The sequence below is a fragment of the Penicillium nucicola genome, assembly GCF_028828085.1.
Source record: "Penicillium nucicola strain IBT 29836 chromosome Unknown utg000010l, whole genome shotgun sequence".
Taxonomy (NCBI): domain Eukaryota; kingdom Fungi; phylum Ascomycota; class Eurotiomycetes; order Eurotiales; family Aspergillaceae; genus Penicillium; species Penicillium nucicola.
In genome coordinates, this window is record NW_026643134.1 from 1,233,598 (window position 1) to 1,252,076 (window position 18,479).

Consider the following 18,479-nt stretch of genomic DNA (forward strand, 5'->3'; position numbering starts at 1 on the left):
TTGCAATCGAACGTGTGTCAACTGTAGGTAGTCAAGCTTCAAGATATCAAATGACCAGGTTGAACTGTTTTCACACAGCTCAATTGAAAACCCACTGGCAGCTACCAAAAAGGTTCAAAACTTTCCAGCCACGCAGTTTGACAGGATTCCCGTGTCTGTCCAGACTCCATTTGCATACGTAGGAGTCAAGGAAAGAGCATAGCTAGTGTCGAACGACCCAGCTGCCCATCCGATCCATCCAAGATAAACATCAGCATTCGAGCTATTAAGTAGAAGATATGCCATTAGATATACCGATGATGAATGGTTGCTTTAGGTTGATCGGGACTTACTTCATCCAGTCCAACTCAGCACAAAGATCTGTATAGCAAGAAGCAGTGCTTCCGCCGCCAGTTTCTGTCAGGAAACTGAAATCCGCGCCATTAGTACTTATTATGAATGTTTATCAGTTAACCTGGGTGTGACATACGCTTGTCTTCCATTATTGCGCAACCAAGTTGCAAGCGTGTTGAGGTTACCGACTCCGTTGGTTGAACACGTAGTGCTCGTACCGCTTCCGTCCGAATCCAGATACTGATGAACATCAAAGATCAGGTTGGTAGTACTGCCATCGGGATTTTTCACGGAGCTAAGAGCCGAAGCAGAGCCGTCTGAGATAAAGCCGCCAACAGATGTATAGCTGGTACCCGGAAGCAAAATCATTTGGGACGATGCACCGGCGTTGCGGATGGATGTGACGGCCTCTTGAGCGCTAGTTGCCCATCCCGTAATATCAAGGTCATGAGGCTGCGGAATCATAACATGTTAGAGCTACCGGTCCCTTTGCTTTCTCGCTCCTTTCTGCTCACCTCATTCATCACCCCGAATATAACCTTGGATGTTGAGGCATATTTTGCTGCCCTAGATCAATGTCAGATAAGCTTTAAAATAGAAGGATAGCGTCTTACAGCTGCCACCATACGCTGGCTAGTTGGTCACTAGTCACCGCACCACTCGACTGGCCTACAATCTGATTATTCCAACGGGCATAGTTATGAATGTCGACGACACAATAAGATCCTGTATTCAAGCAAGCCTGCACCAGCTGATTGTAGATGCCAAAGTTGTTTGCATCAAGTGTGCCTCCAAGGTTGTTGTTCACCAAATATTGCCAGCAAACGGGAAGACGATATACGTTAAGCCCATACTTGCTGGTAAAATGGGCCATCTGTCCTGCCCCATCAGCTCCTCCTTGAGAAGCCAGCGGCGGCGTCACCTCGGAGGCAGTGTATACTCCTTGTGTATTTCCGCAGCCAAAGTCAAATCCAGCTATAGCACATAATACAGCGTCAGATATCCCCTTTCAAAGAGAAAACTTCCCGAACTGGATCTGGGAAGACCTACCGATATTCACACCAGCTATATTCAATGATAATTAGACGCAGGCCTGGTTATCAATTATCATGGAATGGGGGAAACATACCTAACCAGACACTGGCCATGGCCCCCTGGGCTAGAAATGCAAGTACAAAAGGTTTGACAAACATGGTAGCTAACAATGCCTGTGTTTGCTTCTCTTAAGTGAATTGGCGAGCTTGAAGAAGAAAAATGTTTTGAATTCTTAGTCTGTATGTTGAACTTATATATACACATCTTTGAACCCTTTGATTTAATAAGTTCCAAGTAAAAGGGGGAAACTATCAAGTTGGCCTTTCATGGAGGTCGGCCCAACCTGCCACGGAGAAACTCTCCTCTCCATCTTAGAACAATTTCTTCGACCTCATTTTAATATCAAGCTGTAATTTTCGCTGTATATTCAAATTTGATAATTTGTAACTTCCAGGGTCGGTGAGTCCCGATGTTGTTTCTGCTAACCTACACACAGCAAACGTGGTCTCACCAGTTTCTCTTCAATTGCGAGTGATATACATTAATGTGAATTCTTCAGGTGGTGTCAAACTTTCATAGGAAACGAGCGAATATATTGAATCTAGTCTACTGGGGATTTCAGTAGTGCACTTGGAATTATATTTGGCAGAATACCAGGGGCCAATAGATCTATTCACGAGCATTATTTACCATACATCTTGAGAATCCTTGGTCAAATACTTAAGATAGTTAAGCGTGTGGGGACTTTTGGTACAAGCCACTGCCAACAGCTACCTGGCCAGACGCTTGTATCGGAAAACTGGCCTCAATTGATGTTGTACGATCCGCTACCGTTCAACATGTAGACCACCAAAAGCTAGTTGCTGTGACTTGTCTTTGCGCTTTAGTTGATAATTGTGATCACACTCCTAATTCAAGGCGGAATGCCGTTCTACACCGGGTTAGGCTTGAAAAGAAGACAGCTTTTCTTGTTCATGAGGTTACATTTAGTGCCCAAGAGACCGGAGATAGACGGCATTGTTCTAATCCCCGCTCTTCTCGGGATACACTCCGCATTCTGCACTGTCTCTACTATTGTTGCAATCAATTGAGTGGATTCAAACTAAGCTTTTGGCTTTTGCTGCATATGCCGCTTTAGACATTGACTGTGCGTCATGGTGCCTGGCGCCTGGGGTCAGATGTCCTTCCCATCAAGCAAGACACCCATCTGTCTTGGAACTGAATAGGATGGGGAGCTTTGATAACATGGAAAGGGATTTTATCTGAATACTGTGTCACCTTCAACATAAGTATGCAAATACGACCTGGCTCAGAGAAGCCTGGTTGAAAACTGCCGAATCCCAATTATGGCAATCTCCACAACCCCTGCATGAAGAATAGTCTTTCTAGCGGCATTGCCTGAAACTATAAACCAAGATACTTGCGCATTCGCCGAAATTGCATGGATTAGAAATTGCTCACTAGCCTGAATCAGTTCGTAGTCTATAGCGATTCAAATTCTTGATGTACGGTTTGACTTTATAAGATTATGTCATGCCTAAGTAAGTCGAGTTTTCTTTGATCTACAACATTCAGTACCAGTGTACCGACTGACCGATGCCGCATTGGGGATCCGCCGGTATTCGATGCTACCATGTGGAAGCGGGCCGGGAAGTCAAACGCCTCAAAAGTCTCGGACCTTTCAGGCACAATACGTGTTATGTTGTCAGTCCAAAGAGGAAAATCCGTTTCAAATTCATGGTCCCCTTTTGAGTACAGTTTCGATGTAATTTTCACCCTCGATGGGGTAAAAAAGCCGATCGAGTATACCCCCTCTCTTAGTTTTCCCTCTGGTTTATAGTTGAGAAAAGTAATATTGTATTAGGATTTCAGTATTTCTTCAAACACACCCCGGGCCGACCAATACCGGTAAGAGGTTTGTTTGTTAGTGGGTCAGACGCGATTCTGCACCTACAGTATGCTCAAGTGGCGGGCACCGGTGGTCCAATCGCCCAAGGCCCAGTCAGTCGTCGCATTTTGCGGAGCAGACAAACAATTCATCGATAAGTCGAGGCTGAATAGCTGTGGCCAAGTTAGAGAAATTGTGGGGGACGGTAGCCAGCCCCTTGACTGAAATACATTCCGATCCCCCATTCAACCCCGGCAGTCGTTTTGAAGCAGGTCCAAAAGTTATTACAGAAGTGATATAAAAGATAGAGCTCAGGTATACAACCTATTTGCAGTAGAAGGTGTCATATCTGAATATTTTAAAACAGGAAAATACGAACACGTCCAAAAAGCCGAACTAAAAGGTGGGAATAAGGCCGATACAAAGTGGAATTTTTTTCCAGTACGAAAGGCAACGGAAGCCGATTGGTGGGAAGATGTCCTCTTCTATGAAACTGGCCATTAACTTACTGAAGAGCGGCCGATAGTCGTTCACCAACGAAGCTGACCGCCTCCTTGCCCTTCGGCAGCACAGCATCCATAACGATGAAAGGATGCGGAACGCCTTCCACGACCTTCACTTCAACTGCGACGCCCGCCTCCTCCATCTTCTTCGCATACTCTTCGCCCTCCCACCTCAAAACATCCAGGCCAGCCACGACAACCAAGGCTGACGGCAGCTTCGCAAATGTATCGGCAGTTGCCAGCAGTGGCGAGGCATCTGGTGATTTCCAATCAACCTCGTTCGGAAGATAGTGACGTCGATACCACAACATCTTATCAACGGGAAGGGCGGCTGTGTGCTCATATGATTTATATGTTGTGCTCGACTCGACGGTCGCCGTGTTGTCCATGACAGGGACAACTAGGACCTGGAACCGAAAGCCGGGGTGCTTCGCAAACGCCTCGTGAGTCAGGGCCTTCTGGGTCATAACAGCAGCCAAATTTCCTCCTGCACTTGATCCGCCGATGGTAAGCTTGTTCATATCAAAGCCCAGCTCCAAGCGTGAGCCAGCCACGCCGGTGACCGCCCACAGCACCGCTTCCCAGGCATCGTGGACTGCTGCAGGGAAGGGGTTCTCGGGTGCCAGACGGTAGTCGGTGGTTATGACCACACAGTTGGCTTGAGTGCATACGTTCGTGCAAAGACTGTTTTCTGAGTCGATGTTGCCCAGTACCCAGCCGCCGCCGTGATACCACAGAAAGACAGGCCACCCAGTCGCAGGCGCAGTTCCAGGCGGAACAAATACCCTGACTGGTACATCCGGCCCGGAGGATTCTTTGCGAACAATTTGGATATCCACAGTCTTGCCCACGGGTACGGGATCAGTGCCTCCCTAAAATTGTGAGCCTGGGTAATGTATTCATGGACGAAAAGTCTTACTGGAATGAGTCTACCTCCAACCCGGGAGTTGGAAACGGGCTGATAATGCACTTGAGGGGCGTTCAGAAGATGCTGGTTATAGAACTTAACATAAGCCCCATCAAGCAGATCCTTGATGGAATCATGCAAGGGATACGGAGGTTGAGGATAAATTTGTGAGGTCATGTTGGATGTTGTTGCTTGGGATGATAACCACAATGTACCACTATAGGATTAACTTATCATGTCGCAGCTAATCATTGTGGGCTTTATCTATGCTTAAATGACTTTCATCGATAACGTATTTGCCGGCGTTGCGTGGGATGGCGCTGACAGTACACTTCTGCGCCATCCCACGTCCGGGGCGGGTTATCACCAGTCAACCACGCTAACCAAGCCATGCACAACCCGGACACGATAACAAAATAGTTATTTTGCATGATATCTGGGTATAGTTCCGTGAGAAGCAGCCCAACAGCACAAAAATCCTATCCTCAAGCTGAAACCCTTGTCGGCGAACAAGTATGCCTGCCTTCGAGACTCGAATGAAAAGGTTCCGGCGGGCGTTCAGCTCATTCCGTGCATTTCACAACGCTATCTATCTCGAAAGCTCTTCTTCTTTCTTGGTCAACGAAGATCTTCTTCCGTCACCGCCGGGCCGTCAGACTTGGAACACCTGGAGCTTCGTCGCCTTCTGGTGGAGCGAGTCATGGAACGTTTCGACGTGGAGTATTGGATCCTCCCTCATAACCGTCGGCGCGTCCATTCGGGATGCCCTCCTGGTTGTGTTCTTTGCTAATCTACTCTCGGCCACTATCATGGTTCTCAATGGTTATGCAGCATCTCGGTACCACATTGGCTATCCTGTGTTATCTCGGGCCAGCTTCGGTATCTACGGACACTATTTTGTCATTATTCTTCGTTCCATTCTAGGAATAATATGGGGCGGAGTTCAGCTGTACTTTCAGGGCCAGTTCATCAGCATTTGCCTTAGATGCATCTTCCCGAGCTGGGAGACAATCCACAACAACATCCCCGCTGACCAACACATTACAACACAGACAATGGTTGGCTTTTTTCTCGCTTTCTTGTTTACGATTCCATTCTTGTTCGTACATACTTCGCGTATACAGCATTTGTTCACTGTCAAATCCACCGTCCTCCCCCTGGCCGGATTGGGCATTGTCATCTGGGCCACCAAGAGCAACGGGGGGGTCGGCTCAGACTCTCTATATTCACAAGCAAAGTCAGCCAAAACATCAACCTCAGCCTTTGCTTGGGCCATCGTGTCGCAGTTTAACGCGGTCATGGGATCCAACTCGGCTCTCCTCGTAACCATTCCGGATATTGCTCGTTATTCCAAAACCCGCAGCGCGCAGACATGGGGTCAACTAATTGCTCTTCCTATCGGACAAACCCTCTGTGCATCCTTCGGAGTTATCAGTACGGTCTGTGTCTACCCAACTAAACTCCTTGTAACGGGAGGAACAGTTCGACTGACTTATGTGCGAATAATAGTCCGCGGTGCTAAACATGTACGGTAAGTCATACTGGAACCCATACGACCTTCTTAATGGCATACTTGACAACGGATATACCTCGACCGCCCGCGCTGGTGTCTTCTTCGCTGCCGCTAGCTTCGCTTTTGCCACCCTGGGCACTTCGATCGCCTGTAATTTTATTCCATTTGCTGCGGATGTTACCTGCTTGCTTCCAAAGTACTTGAATATTGTTAGGGGTCAGTTTGTTTGTCTTATAATTGCATTTGCAATTGTCCCATGGAGGATCGTTGCCACGGCAAATGGCTTCCTCAACTTCCTCAACGGTTACTCCATCTTTCAGGGACCGATCGTGGCCATCATGGCTGTGGACTATTTTATCCTACGCAGGGGTAATTTAACAATCACTGAACTTTTCACGAGATCTTCGTCAGGTCTATACTACTATTTCCACGGATTCAACATCCGAGCTCATGTTGCCTTCGTCATCGGATTTCTCCTACCATTACCTGGATTTATTGACAGTTTTGGGGATGCTACACTTTCTGAAGCATCCTCAAGACTATATTCTCTTGGCTGGGAGTTAAGCTTTGTTATCGGAGGCGTTGCATACCTTGTTCTTGGTCTCATCTGGCCCGTTTCGGGAAATGAGTATTCATTTGGCTTTGAACGGGCACCAATACATCACCTTTTTGTTGGCCCAAATGTCGTGTTGGGGGAGGATATTGAAAGTACCAGCCACAGGCGGGAGGAAGAGGGAGAGAAGCTTGGCAGGTTTAATCTTACACAGGATTCTGATGGCAGTCCGTTCTAATCTCGGCGGTTTGTTACAGGAAATTTGTCTGAAAGCATCGTTCTCTGCTATTCTTGAATGAATGAATACGTATTTTCCAAAACGCCATTATAATATCGAAAAAATATCATCCCGATTAGTTTCATGATGAATTTGAGATGCCTGGGTTATATATCACCAGCTATCCTTGTGCTTCACTTGCCACAGTACGTAGACTTTGGCCTCAAATTTGGCAGTATGCAACTGCATCAACACTTTCCTCCTAAAATATATACTCTCAAAATTTACGCACTTGAGAAGATGACAGAGGATTTTCATGGTGTTCCTTGCTGTATGCTGACAATGGAATAAATGACATACGTGGGGAGTAGGAAATAAGCTCAGCGCACCTCAGTCAACGAGCCTCGGACCTCACTCGTGGGATGCGCGGGAGGAAGTTCGCTGCGTGGGAAAGCGGGATACCAAGTGAACTCAGCCACAATATTCCAGCTGCCAGGATAAAAAGAACCTTCAAAGACCTACTTGCATGGGTCTGGTTTGAATAAGAATCATTGATTGGCTCACATCATGTATTGGTCTCTCATCATGACAGCCCTGTGGGTGGCTCCGCTGTTGTCCTCTGCGGTGGCTGTCGACCTCAGTAACTTAGCCGCGCATCCCCGTCTTATGATGACACCCGATCGAGTGTCCGACGTTCTGAAGATGAACCAAACCGATAGCTATTATCGAGAGATTCTGCGAGGACTCAAAGCTAGCGCCGACTCAAGCATCAAGACGCCGATAACACTGTCTTCAGCAACGTCATGGTCAAGCAATATTAGACTCGAGATTGCAACTGTCTCGGGGATGTATCTTTTGACGAATGACACAGAATATGCGGATTATGTTATTGAAGGCATCCTGCTACTGTCTAATCTTTCCGACTGGGACCCTTCCAACTTTTTGTATACAGCCGATATATGCATGACGATTGCGATTGGATATGACTGGGTATATGACCGAATGTCGGAGGCACAGTTAGAAATCGTCGAAAAGGCACTCATGGAGAAAGGGATGGTGGCCTCTATGAACACTTCTCTCAGCACTTGGGGCTCACACACCAACAATTGGGCTCAAGTCTGCCCCACAGGGCTGATAATGGCCAGTCTAGCCATTGGGGATAAGTACGAGGCTTTGGCAGAAGAAGTCATTGAATACTCGTTCGAGAGGTTGAAGGTTTCTTTGGAAGGCTATGCTCCAGATGGTGGCTGGTATGAGGGTTACAATTATGGAACATACGCCAATATGTTCCTTGCTATGTTGACATTATCTTTGAGCACCTCTTTAAATGATGACTTGGGGATTTCCGCTCTTCCAGGAATCAGCGACATTGGCTCATGGTTGACCTATGGTTACGGTCAAGTGGGAGGCTTTAGCTGGGGAGATGGTGCCTGGATATTCACTAATGCGAATGTCCTTTGGTGCACTGGCTACTGGGCAAGACTGTTTGGCAAGCCTGCGTGGTTACAGGGGATGCTATCCCATTTCACTGTGCCAGAAGTTGTCAACTACCAGGCCTACTTCTTTTATGATTCTGCTGATACGAGTACTGACAGCCTCGCAGAACTCTCCCTAGGCTATCAATGGGAGAACGTTGCTGGTGTGACTTACCGTGAATCATGGTCCGATAATACGACTTGGTTCTTTGGTTTGATGGGCGGATTTAATGGCCGCTCTCACGGCCATTTGGACGCTGGGTCTTTTGTGGTAGATTTCAAGCAGTACCGATGGGCTGAACTACTGGGATCCGATAGTTACTCACTGTCTGGGTACTTCACTGGAGCCCAGCGCTGGTCATACTATCGTTGCCGAACCGAAGGGGCGAACACTCTGAGCATTTCAACTGAAGACCAAGTCCCGCTTCAACTGGCCAACCAGATTCCTTCTTCGAATAACTCACTACTCCGGGCTGGAAGCTTTGGGAATTCCACTTATTTCGGTGTCGTCAATCTCACAGAAGCATACCAAAACGTGACAACAAGTGTTATGCGTGGAGTTGCCTTGCTCTCTGATTCACAGTTCCTGGTCCGCGATGAGATAAGATCTAGTTGGGCAGTTGACATTGTGGCAAATTGGCACACAACAGCCGATGTGGTCATTTCTACCGACACGAGGACGGCATCTTTGACACAAGGCGATGTCACCATGATAGCTACAGTCCTGTCACCCGATGACGCCTTTTTCGTGCTGATTAGCACAAATCCCTGTTCTGCCTACAGTGGCTGTAAAGAAATGACCAATGATGGCATCTATAATCTCGCGGTGCGTCTTTCGGATAAGACGACGGCAGCCAATATCTCGGTCAGTCTCACAGAGACTGGACACTCAGTTCAGTCGTTTGACGTGCCACTCTCCTCATGGTCCTCGCTGTGTGTTGAGGACTGCTCGCAACTTGACAATATTGGAAATCCTTCCTGGCTGGAGAATGCGGAAGAATACTTTTGAAATAATATCAAGTGGAGAGCATGACCGTGTTGAGACCAAGTCAATGTATATCGGGAGGCCATGTTCGAGTTGTCTTTTGTCACTTAATATTACTCATTTTCTTGAGACTATGTACACTGGCGTTGGATCGAGTTTAGCCAGACTCACTTTCTTCATTGACTTATTGCTTAAGTATTTAAATACGGCAGGGTTACGCCGCGCCCCCTGAAGTTTGGCTGAATAGCACACCAGGCACATCATGTGGTGAGAAACTTCCAATCTTTAATGTAGATCGATTATTTCTGGCCTAAGAATGTCTTGACCTGGTAAAACATCGGAAGCAATAATTTACTGCTAATCTTTAGTGACTACTCTTTTGACATTGTTCATAGAAATTCGAGGTGCACTTGTCTCTGACTGTGACCTCAATGGTGGAGCCGACCGCAAATTTACAATTTTCATCCAGGGGTTGCAACCAACAACATTCTAGATGCATTCCATCCATCAACACGTTGTAGGTATGATTGGTTCTGGGCCATGTCGGGATCGGATTCATTAGGGCTAAGACCGTGCTTGACCCACCACGTGCTGAGCAGCCTAAAGCTTGACGGGGCTTGACTGGTAAAACCATTACCATCATTGGACAGACCTTCAAGAATTTCCAGGTTTTATGCATTAGTTGAAGCTAAGGTCCCTGGTCCCGCCCTCGTAAACGGATAAATGTGAAATTCCAGCAATCTTGGAAGTCGAAACTTTGATTGACATTAGGCAGACTCGAAATGAAATACCTGGCCGAAGGTATATAAGCCTACGAGATGAAGATTCGAGTTTATACTTCACGACTCTCATCAGATCTTTCAACATGGAAGGCGGATGGTCAAAGTCAATTCTGGTGGCTATCGCTGCATTTGCCTCGACCTCAATTGCTTCCCCCGCTGAGGTCAAATGTACTCATGACACTGTCCCGATGCAGGCTCACCTTGCCTATTCAGGAGATCGTGGCATGACTGTTAGCTGGAACACTTACTCAAGGCTGCACCACCCATATGTTCGCTACGGCCGTCATCCTAATGCTCTTTGGCAGTGGGCCGAATCGGACGTTTCGGTCACGTATCCCACATCAACTACCTACAACAACCATGTCAAGATCACTGATCTCGAGCCAAACACTATGTATTATTATCAAGTGCAGTGTGGAAACTCTAGTCAGATCTATACCATGAAGACAGCTCGCGTTCCTGGCGACAAGTCCCCCTTCACCATCGCAGTTGGCGGCGATATGGGGTTGATGGGCCCCGAGGGACTTACCACCACTACTGGTCCCAACGGGGGCAACGCACCCTTAGGTCCCAACGACAACAATACAATCCAGTCTCTGCAATCCATGAAGTCGGAATGGGAGTTCTATTGGCATCGTGAGCAGTCTTCTGGAATATTGCAACCTCAGGTTAATCATACTGATCATATTACTTGGTAGCTGGCGACATTGCCTACGCTGATTACTGGCTGAAAGAGGAAGCCCAAGGCTTTCTTCCTAATTTTACAGTCAGCGATGGTCCAGCTCTCTATGAGTCCCTGTTGAACCAGTACTACGATGAAATGACTGCCTTGACTGCCGATAGGCCCTACATGGTTGGACCTGGTAACCACGACTCAAATTGTACGCATTGACAAGACCTTGAACCTTACAAGCCATTTTCGTCAATTCTAATTGATTTATAGGTGACAATGGCGGTACAACAGCAAATGGCGTCTCTTACAACGTCAGCATTTGTCCTATGGGCCAAACAAACTTTACTGGGTTCCGCAACCATTATCGCATGCCCAGCGATGTGTCGGGGGGTGTCGGGAACTTCTGGTACTCCTTTGACCATGGCATGACACATTTCATTCAATTGAACACCGAGACTGATATCGGCCATGGATTCGTTGGCCCTGACGAGCCCGGGTCCTCGGAAGGTATGAACTCTGGGCCGTTCGGATCTTACCCAAACGAGCAGATCGATTGGCTTAAAAAGGATCTGGAGAGTGTGGACCGTGAGAAAACACCTTGGGTCATTGCTGGTAAGCAAATTCGCTCCTTTTAAGGAGAACACAAAATAACTCATCTTTCAGCTGTGCATCGCCCTTGGTATGTGAGTGCCAAGAACAGCAGTTCCACCGTCTGTACCGAGTGCAAAGATGTGTTCGAGCCTCTTCTCGTTAAGCACAACGTTGACCTCGTAATTCAAGCCCACACTCACTTTTACGAGCGCAACCAGCCTTTGAACGATTATGTCATTGACCCTGCCGGTCTTGATAATCCCACATCACCGTGGTACATTACGACTGCCGCCCCTGGTCACTACGATGGATTGGATAACTATCTTTCACCTTTGAAGCCTTATGCTGTATACGCTGAGGATACTGCCTACGGCTGGAGCAAGATCACATTCCACAACTGTACTCACATGACTCATGACTTCGTGTCTAGCAGCAACAATACCATTCTGGACACTGCCACCTTGTTCAAGGATCGCAAGTGTATATCAGAACAGAAGGATCATGGCTGGTTCTGAGTGCGTGGATGTTCATCTCACCTTTGACATAATGGTCCTGCCACTATGTTCTAGCTTCCCTTGTTTTTCTAAGAAGAGAAAAACAGAATATTTCATATTCGCTTTCAGACAAGGCTAGATAGCATTGATAGCTAATGGATTTGTACGGTAGCAAGACTTCTAATAGATTTTTATCTCGCTGTGCTCTCACATTGACATAAGTTTCAATTATCATTCTTGCAATTTGACTGGGTCACTACCTGGCAGTCTTGAATTGAAGGTCCTTTCGATTCATTCAAATACCAACAGTTATGTAATGTAATTTAAAGAAGAAAAGAAAGCCGATTACAGAAGGTATTGGCCATTTAACTGACCTTCTTGACAAATGAATCTTAATTTTGTTAATATGAATTGAAAATACAAACTAGAATCTTTGCAGGTACCGTTGCGCAGTGATTGCTCCTGTCTGAAATGCCGTTTCGGCTACTAAGAAATCCCATCTATTTATGCACGTCAAACTCTATGATGAAACATGCAAGTAGATCAAATACAATTGGCAAGGCACCTGGGCTATGAAGAAAAAACAATCATAACTGGCCAAACAGTGGAAACAAAGTACACCAACGGCTAACTTGTCCATCGAGCTGAAAGTACTTTGCAATACCACCCACCACCTTGAGGTAACTTCGACCATGACACCATCGAGTTCTCTTCACGTCCAGGTCCTCCGATCTCTCTCCCATGCTCAAAGTAATCTGGAAACGCATAAAGTGGCTTCAAGAGAACACTTCAACTACTCGTTTGAGGTCCGCACTTTCACAAAATTTCCTGTTTCAAATAACAGACTAGGCTTAATAGCCGCAATCTTCCATTGACCGTTGACTTTCACATAGTGTTGCTCCATGTAGAACTTTCCGTCACTTGTTTCCGAAACTTTCTTTGAAAGCCTCCCTTGGTCACGCTTTGCGTTTCCATGACTTGCCACCTGCTGCCACTCTACCACAATGTCTGACTGAGATACCGACTTGAAGTAAGGTTGACCGAGCAAATGCTGCGTCAGGAGGGCCTCATTTCCCAAATTGGAGGGAGAGAGGAACTTTTCAATAAACGCATCAGTGCTGTAATCTTCTTTGCCAATAGCTGGCATGATAAGAGAGTAGTCTGCTTGCACCAAGGGTGCAAGCACAGCACGTAGACGAGTCGCGTCCTAAAATGCATGTACGTTAGCCGGGATTCCGTCTCCTTGGAAAAACAATCATATTTTCTGGTCGTATCCATCAGCAAATGTTCTGGCTGTCTGGACAATTGCAAGGTAGTCTCCGAAAGAGAGATCTTCCGGGATGTAAACTTGGTATGCCATCTGAAGGGGGAAATTGTAGCAGAAGTTTGTCTAAGTCTTAATGAACTCACTTGCCATTATTAAGAAAGACGACACTTCCTACATCGGATATGTGTATTATATCATACTGATGTTGCATTTTGGATGCGCTAAAGAACGCGTGAAGATCCCATGTGGACAACACGCGACTCGGGAATGTGCCGGCCCCGGGGTCGATGTAAATTCTCGGCATGTGGTCCACATTGGGACTGCGGACATCGATGTGTCATTCTTTTACTTGATTCAAGTGAAACTGTGCTAATTTCGAGGCATAATCTCAACGTTATATCACATCTGCCAGTAAGGTGTATTGTATTGACTAGGATCATGTCTTTGTTGGAGAAATCTTGCGTCGTTCTTTGGACGGACTTGGTTAGCGTAAAGCATTTCTGGGTGGCCGAAGAACGCTAGGTCGGTAAGGAAAATCGCAATAGAAATTATCGTACGCTTGTTGTACGTCGGGAAAGTCGAGCTTTACAGCCAAGTCAGTCTTACAGACAGCATGAACCAAGACGGATTGCGTAGACCAAGATAATTGACGAATCGCATTGATAAAATGTTTTTCTAGAACTAACAGAAAGGAAGATTGGCAGCGAGTTTGAGTACTGCTCGGGTCTAGATTCTTGTTCGCATACTGTGGAGGATTGAACGATTTCCATCGTTCGTTCTCGGAACGAATGTCCAATTTGAGTGCTGTTGGTGCAGTTTTAAACAGTGACGAATATTCCTCGGGCGCATTGAATGGTCTCTTCAAGATGGTATGGCCCCACTGATGGTGTTGTATAAAATATGTGTGCAAATTGTTCAAAGAATATAGGAAGATGAAACATGAAGTGGCACGAAAGTTGAGTTGATGATCTAGCTGCTGGAATGTTAGCAATTTATCCGATTTTCTTAGATACTCGTAAAGCTAACTTACTGTGCGGTTGAATCAGCTTCCCCGGTATTGTAAATCTTCCACGAGCGAATGTACGGAACCACGATATCAGGATTCATGCAGGTGTTGTTTAAGAAGGCCTTTCTCGGGCCTTCGCAATGCTCGTGTAGAAAGCCCCAGATCTCCACATCATCTTCACCAAAACTCGCAGCATACGAGTAGGCCCTCTGGGCCTCGTCAAAACTGATGCAAGTCATTTCGCCATGTCCCTCTGAGGTGAAGAATATTTGGCCATTTTGAGGTGCATCTCCACAGCTTAGCCCATCCCAAGCATCGAAAACCCACCAAGAAGATGTTGCGGTCGCGACGGTCACAAAGAGGGAAACCCCGGCGAGTCGCATGCTGAGAAAATAATGACACTTCCAACACCGCTGGGGAAATTGGATAGTAGATCGATTGAATTCTTTATATGCGCACGGGTATCGCTGGTTGAACCCGCATTAGGAAATGGGGACCACAATCTGATGGGTGGCCACGGTGAACGACCCAATCTTGATACGAAGGTAGCATCCCATGTTCATGGGCATCCTTTTCTGATATCTGCTTTTCACGAATGGGGAGCCAGAAGCTTAGATTATTTGCTTAGACAGCATTGATCAAGACCAGAGTCCAGGCTGAATGAAGACTAAGCCTTTCAGCAATTTAAACCTAATTATCCCAGGGCATGTGTGCATAGAAACTGTATTTTCAGTGGTCAGGTACAATAATTCATTATCTAGGTCCGACGTTTGCGGATATTGCGTTGTCGAACGGTCACAGTGGTGGACCCCCCCCTTTGGGGTTCGCTTTCGCTGCGGGAGACCGAGTCCCGGGAGGCGTTACCGATGTAACGAGGGCTCAGGAACCAACCAGGTCGAATCACCGAAAAAGGTTTTCTATCATTCTATACGAAAGATCGAAGTGTTATTAGCTCCTCAACCAGGAATCCCCTCAGAAATGACCAGAACGATCTTAAGGCGCGCCTGCATGATAACAACTCGTCAATACTGTTTGTTCTCAATACTCCTACTTCAGGATTTGTTGAATTTCCAGATCTTCACTAGGTGGGATTTTGAGCCATTCGGTTCTTTAAACGTTCTTAACGATTACAACATAGAACTTCGCCGAATTCATAAAAAGTCTTACTGCAGGGGACATGGTTACGTTCAATATGTTCCTCCATATAGATTTGCGTCTCGAGCAAAATTATTGTTGGGACCTCGAGACCAAGTCACAGGACGAATTTCTGCGAAACCCCATTCATCGAGGAACTGGCCTGAATCTCTTCTCAAAATGGATACGAGCAAACAACCATCACCCATCGGGCCCAGGTTACTATCTTTGAAATCAGACCACTCAGCCGTATTTTTTGGGCGGAGAATTAGAAGCTGTCGGATGGGATTCAGGAAGGAAGATACATTGCAACAAGTAGTTCATCCTACTTTGCATAGTGCTTCTCTCCTGTGTCGCTGTGTACTGTAGTTTAAGGGCAGTCATGGGTTCTCTTCTCGATATCTTTCAAGTAAAGGGTCAGGATGAGAGAGTCGGGATACATCATCAATTTAATACAATTTTCTTGGCTAAGATGAATTATTCTCCGTATACATGCTGCTATGGAAAGAAATTAAATCATGAATAGATTTGCCAAAGATGGCGATAATGAACGTTGGCTGCTCAGGTGATAGGCGTGAGGGTTTCGTAGTTTGTCAGTGGATTTGGGCCACACCATCCATACAAATCACAGCGACATTGTGCTTCCGTAGCACAACTTTGATGGAAGCAAGGTCAGAGTTCATCGTTTCTGGTTAGTGGATAGAAAGACTTACTGCACAGCAGGCATACCAAAGATCATATGCCACAGCTTCTCAATCAGCCACCCGAGACCATAATTATCCGTTATATCCGTTCCGCCAATCCAATTCATGATGCGGATATAGTCCTCCAAGGGTCTTTCCTGAATTCGTTCGCGGCTGACAGCGAATTGAGCACAGCACTGATGGCCGATGTCGTCCGGAGTTTCACTGGGAGGGATTCTCAGAAGCTCCCATAGGATTTGAGGAAGCTGATCAACCAAGTACTGATAGTCCTCGTCAATCTCTACAGGGAAAGCCTGGAACATCGTGCTTGGACACCCGGGCCGGCTCGCGCATCTCAAGTTTACGTAGCCATTGATGCTCACTGGCTCGTAGCGAAGATTGACGAGCACATCACGAGTCCTTGGCCCTGCAATATCATTATGCCAATGTTCTTCCCGACCGTGAATGAAGATCGTATAAGGTGCGAGGCGATAATAGTTGTCGATGATATAGGTAAGGTAAGCACTTGCTTCGTGGCCTCGTCTGGAGTAAGGTGTGAGGTAATCTTCACTGGGTACCTCATTCAAAGAATATAGATATGGGATACATTGGCTGTTCGAAATGTGTTAGCAATTGCAGAAGAGGAGTGAGATGGCACAGTACTATTCGTCACAGAAATCCTGGATCCAGTCGGTGTTCTCAGATCCCGCCGCCGCAGCCACGATGGTCACATCCTCAGCACTTTGATGCAATGGCACGTATTGCTCTATTGGGCTATCAGGCTCCTGATAGAATGTGGTTTCTTCAACCTCATCCGTGGATTGTTCATCTTCTGCATCATCCGTGGTGGCTTCTGTAAGTTTGCTCGGGAGAATTTCGACATTCTGTTCTTCCGACGTGCCTTTGAAATAGAGTGGTGAGTAGTTAGAACATTGTGAGAGTTAACATAAGCATACCTTCGAATTCAAGACTGTCGGCTTGAAACTGCGCAGCTTGGAGCATCACTGCCTTGGTCACCCTCTCCGTCCGACCTGGCGTATAGTAGCGAACTGCCAGAAAGGTGATCAGCGCCATCAGAAGCAATATAATCCTTTTTGGGCTGTGCCCTGTCTTGAGAACGCCCATAATAGGCTAATAAGGGAATTTCGTCCTGGATATGACACAAATAAAGCACCTGCGGTCCTCGACGCAGGCATTTTCGAGTGGCGGAGGGAGACCATTCGAGTGATAAAGACATATAGGACTCTTCATCTCATTGCGTGAATGAACGCTTTCGGTATTCTCATTGTAAATTGTTATCTGTAGAACAGTCTGGATGTCTCTTTCTCCACTGGAATGTTTTTGGCCAAGTTGGATGAAAGCGGATAATGTAACGTGGCGAGGGGTTTTGAGATAAGAGTCGACACTTATCTTGTGGAATGGACTACATATCTGTATTTTGTTTATGGCAATTTCCGACGAGTCAATTCCAACTTGTACGGAAACTTCCAAGAGCATGATCATGACTGGCCCGTCAAGTGTGGCTCATAGTTACAGCTCCGGCAACGTTGCCCTCGAACATCGGGCGCTGTTCAGTTATTCCAATATTCTTAAAACGTTCCTCTTCGCGTTATCTCTAAATTTGCTCTCAAAAATTAACAATGGAGCTGCGTGCGAAATAAAAAATATGCACGCATCTCAAGTGTCAGGAGGTAGGACAATGGCCAGTTCCGTTTTCGGCCCGTGCCGATGTTTGGCCGGGAAGCACAGGGGCCGATCAGGAGCCCTATGAAGGTCACCCCTTCATTCTCCGCAAACTGGTTTATTTCATTCACATTCATAACCCACGAGTCTTCTTTTGTCCCATGCCGAAAGCCAAACCACATACTTCACTGGCTGAGTATCTCGCAAATGCTTTGGAACATTCAAGCTGCTGGTCACCTTTGTGGTTATTCCTGAACCAGACCAATATCGATTTCGATTTTACTCCCAGTGTTCGTATATGTTCTCCTTGATTGGAATCACACTGTGCGCATGCTCTTGTGTTAGTTCTACGCTTACCATTGGGTGATCAGGTAGACGGGGAAGTTTTCTGATGATAAAGAGTTTTAGGCAAAAGTTCAATGCGAAAAAAAATGAATAATTCGAAAGAAATCATGAAGAGCCTCTCAGAAGTATCATAAGAAACAAAAGGGCTTCTTCGGATGCGCAGTGCATCGTCAGCGCCTTGTGGAGGCCAAGTGGGTAGTGATCTCTAGATCAGATCTGGCAAGGCAGTCGCAACCTCCATTCCATGGGTGAACATTCCCAGACGGCCGCCCAAATTTCTTTCACAGGAAGATTTAGGTGTGCAGATATGGCTTTCACTGTGTCAAAGCGAATCAACAAGTCAGAAGCGTATTCTTTTATCAGTGGCAACATTTCCTTATGTTTTTTCAACGCCTGTAGATTCACCTTGTAA

The 18,479-nt window shown here is 46.5% G+C and overlaps 8 protein-coding genes across 8 annotated transcripts; 3 read left to right on the forward strand and 5 right to left on the reverse strand.

Annotated features, from left to right (window-relative positions):
* Positions 1-114: 114 nt before the first annotated feature.
* On the reverse strand, positions 115-1,526 carry N7511_009020 (glycoside hydrolase family 5 protein; the record flags this gene model as incomplete). Its single annotated transcript, XM_057131397.1, has 7 exons — positions 115-262; positions 333-407; positions 470-786; positions 849-900; positions 948-1,308; positions 1,384-1,398; positions 1,463-1,526. 7 exons carry the CDS (start codon positions 1,524-1,526, stop codon positions 115-117), a joined length of 1,032 nt encoding a protein of 343 aa, XP_056979385.1.
* A 2,241-nt stretch (positions 1,527-3,767) lies between these two features.
* N7511_009021 (alpha/beta hydrolase) lies at positions 3,768-4,843 on the reverse strand (the record flags this gene model as incomplete). Its single annotated transcript, XM_057131398.1, has 2 exons — positions 3,768-4,631; positions 4,679-4,843. Coding segments are annotated over 2 exons (1,029 nt in total), but the record flags the coding sequence as incomplete, so codon positions are not given.
* Positions 4,844-5,181: 338 nt separating this feature from the next.
* N7511_009022 (nucleobase cation symporter-1 family protein) lies at positions 5,182-6,970 on the forward strand (the record flags this gene model as incomplete). Its single annotated transcript, XM_057131399.1, has 2 exons — positions 5,182-6,105; positions 6,176-6,970. 2 exons carry the CDS (start codon positions 5,182-5,184, stop codon positions 6,968-6,970), a joined length of 1,719 nt encoding a protein of 572 aa, XP_056979387.1.
* A 564-nt stretch (positions 6,971-7,534) lies between these two features.
* N7511_009023 (Heparinase II/III family protein) lies at positions 7,535-9,433 on the forward strand (the record flags this gene model as incomplete). Its single annotated transcript, XM_057131400.1, has 1 exon — positions 7,535-9,433. One exon carries the CDS (start codon positions 7,535-7,537, stop codon positions 9,431-9,433), a length of 1,899 nt encoding a protein of 632 aa, XP_056979388.1.
* An 841-nt stretch (positions 9,434-10,274) lies between these two features.
* Positions 10,275-11,970, forward strand: N7511_009024 (purple acid phosphatase family protein; the record flags this gene model as incomplete). The annotated part of the gene is made up of 4 exons (XM_057131401.1): positions 10,275-10,827; positions 10,890-11,072; positions 11,135-11,476; positions 11,528-11,970. The coding sequence occupies 4 exons, from the start codon at positions 10,275-10,277 to the stop codon at positions 11,968-11,970; spliced, it is 1,521 nt and encodes a 506-aa protein (XP_056979389.1).
* A 772-nt stretch (positions 11,971-12,742) lies between these two features.
* On the reverse strand, positions 12,743-13,096 carry N7511_009025 (NTF2-like protein; the record flags this gene model as incomplete). Its single annotated transcript, XM_057131402.1, has 1 exon — positions 12,743-13,096. The coding sequence occupies one exon, from the start codon at positions 13,094-13,096 to the stop codon at positions 12,743-12,745; it is 354 nt and encodes a 117-aa protein (XP_056979390.1).
* A 1,146-nt stretch (positions 13,097-14,242) lies between these two features.
* Positions 14,243-14,605, reverse strand: N7511_009026 (uncharacterized protein; the record flags this gene model as incomplete). The annotated part of the gene is made up of 1 exon (XM_057131403.1): positions 14,243-14,605. One exon carries the CDS (start codon positions 14,603-14,605, stop codon positions 14,243-14,245), a length of 363 nt encoding a protein of 120 aa, XP_056979391.1.
* Positions 14,606-16,065: 1,460 nt separating this feature from the next.
* Positions 16,066-17,113, reverse strand: N7511_009027 (DUF3431 domain-containing protein; the record flags this gene model as incomplete). The annotated part of the gene is made up of 3 exons (XM_057131404.1): positions 16,066-16,651; positions 16,703-16,940; positions 16,996-17,113. 3 exons carry the CDS (start codon positions 17,111-17,113, stop codon positions 16,066-16,068), a joined length of 942 nt encoding a protein of 313 aa, XP_056979392.1.
* Between the last annotated feature and the right edge of the window lie 1,366 nt (positions 17,114-18,479).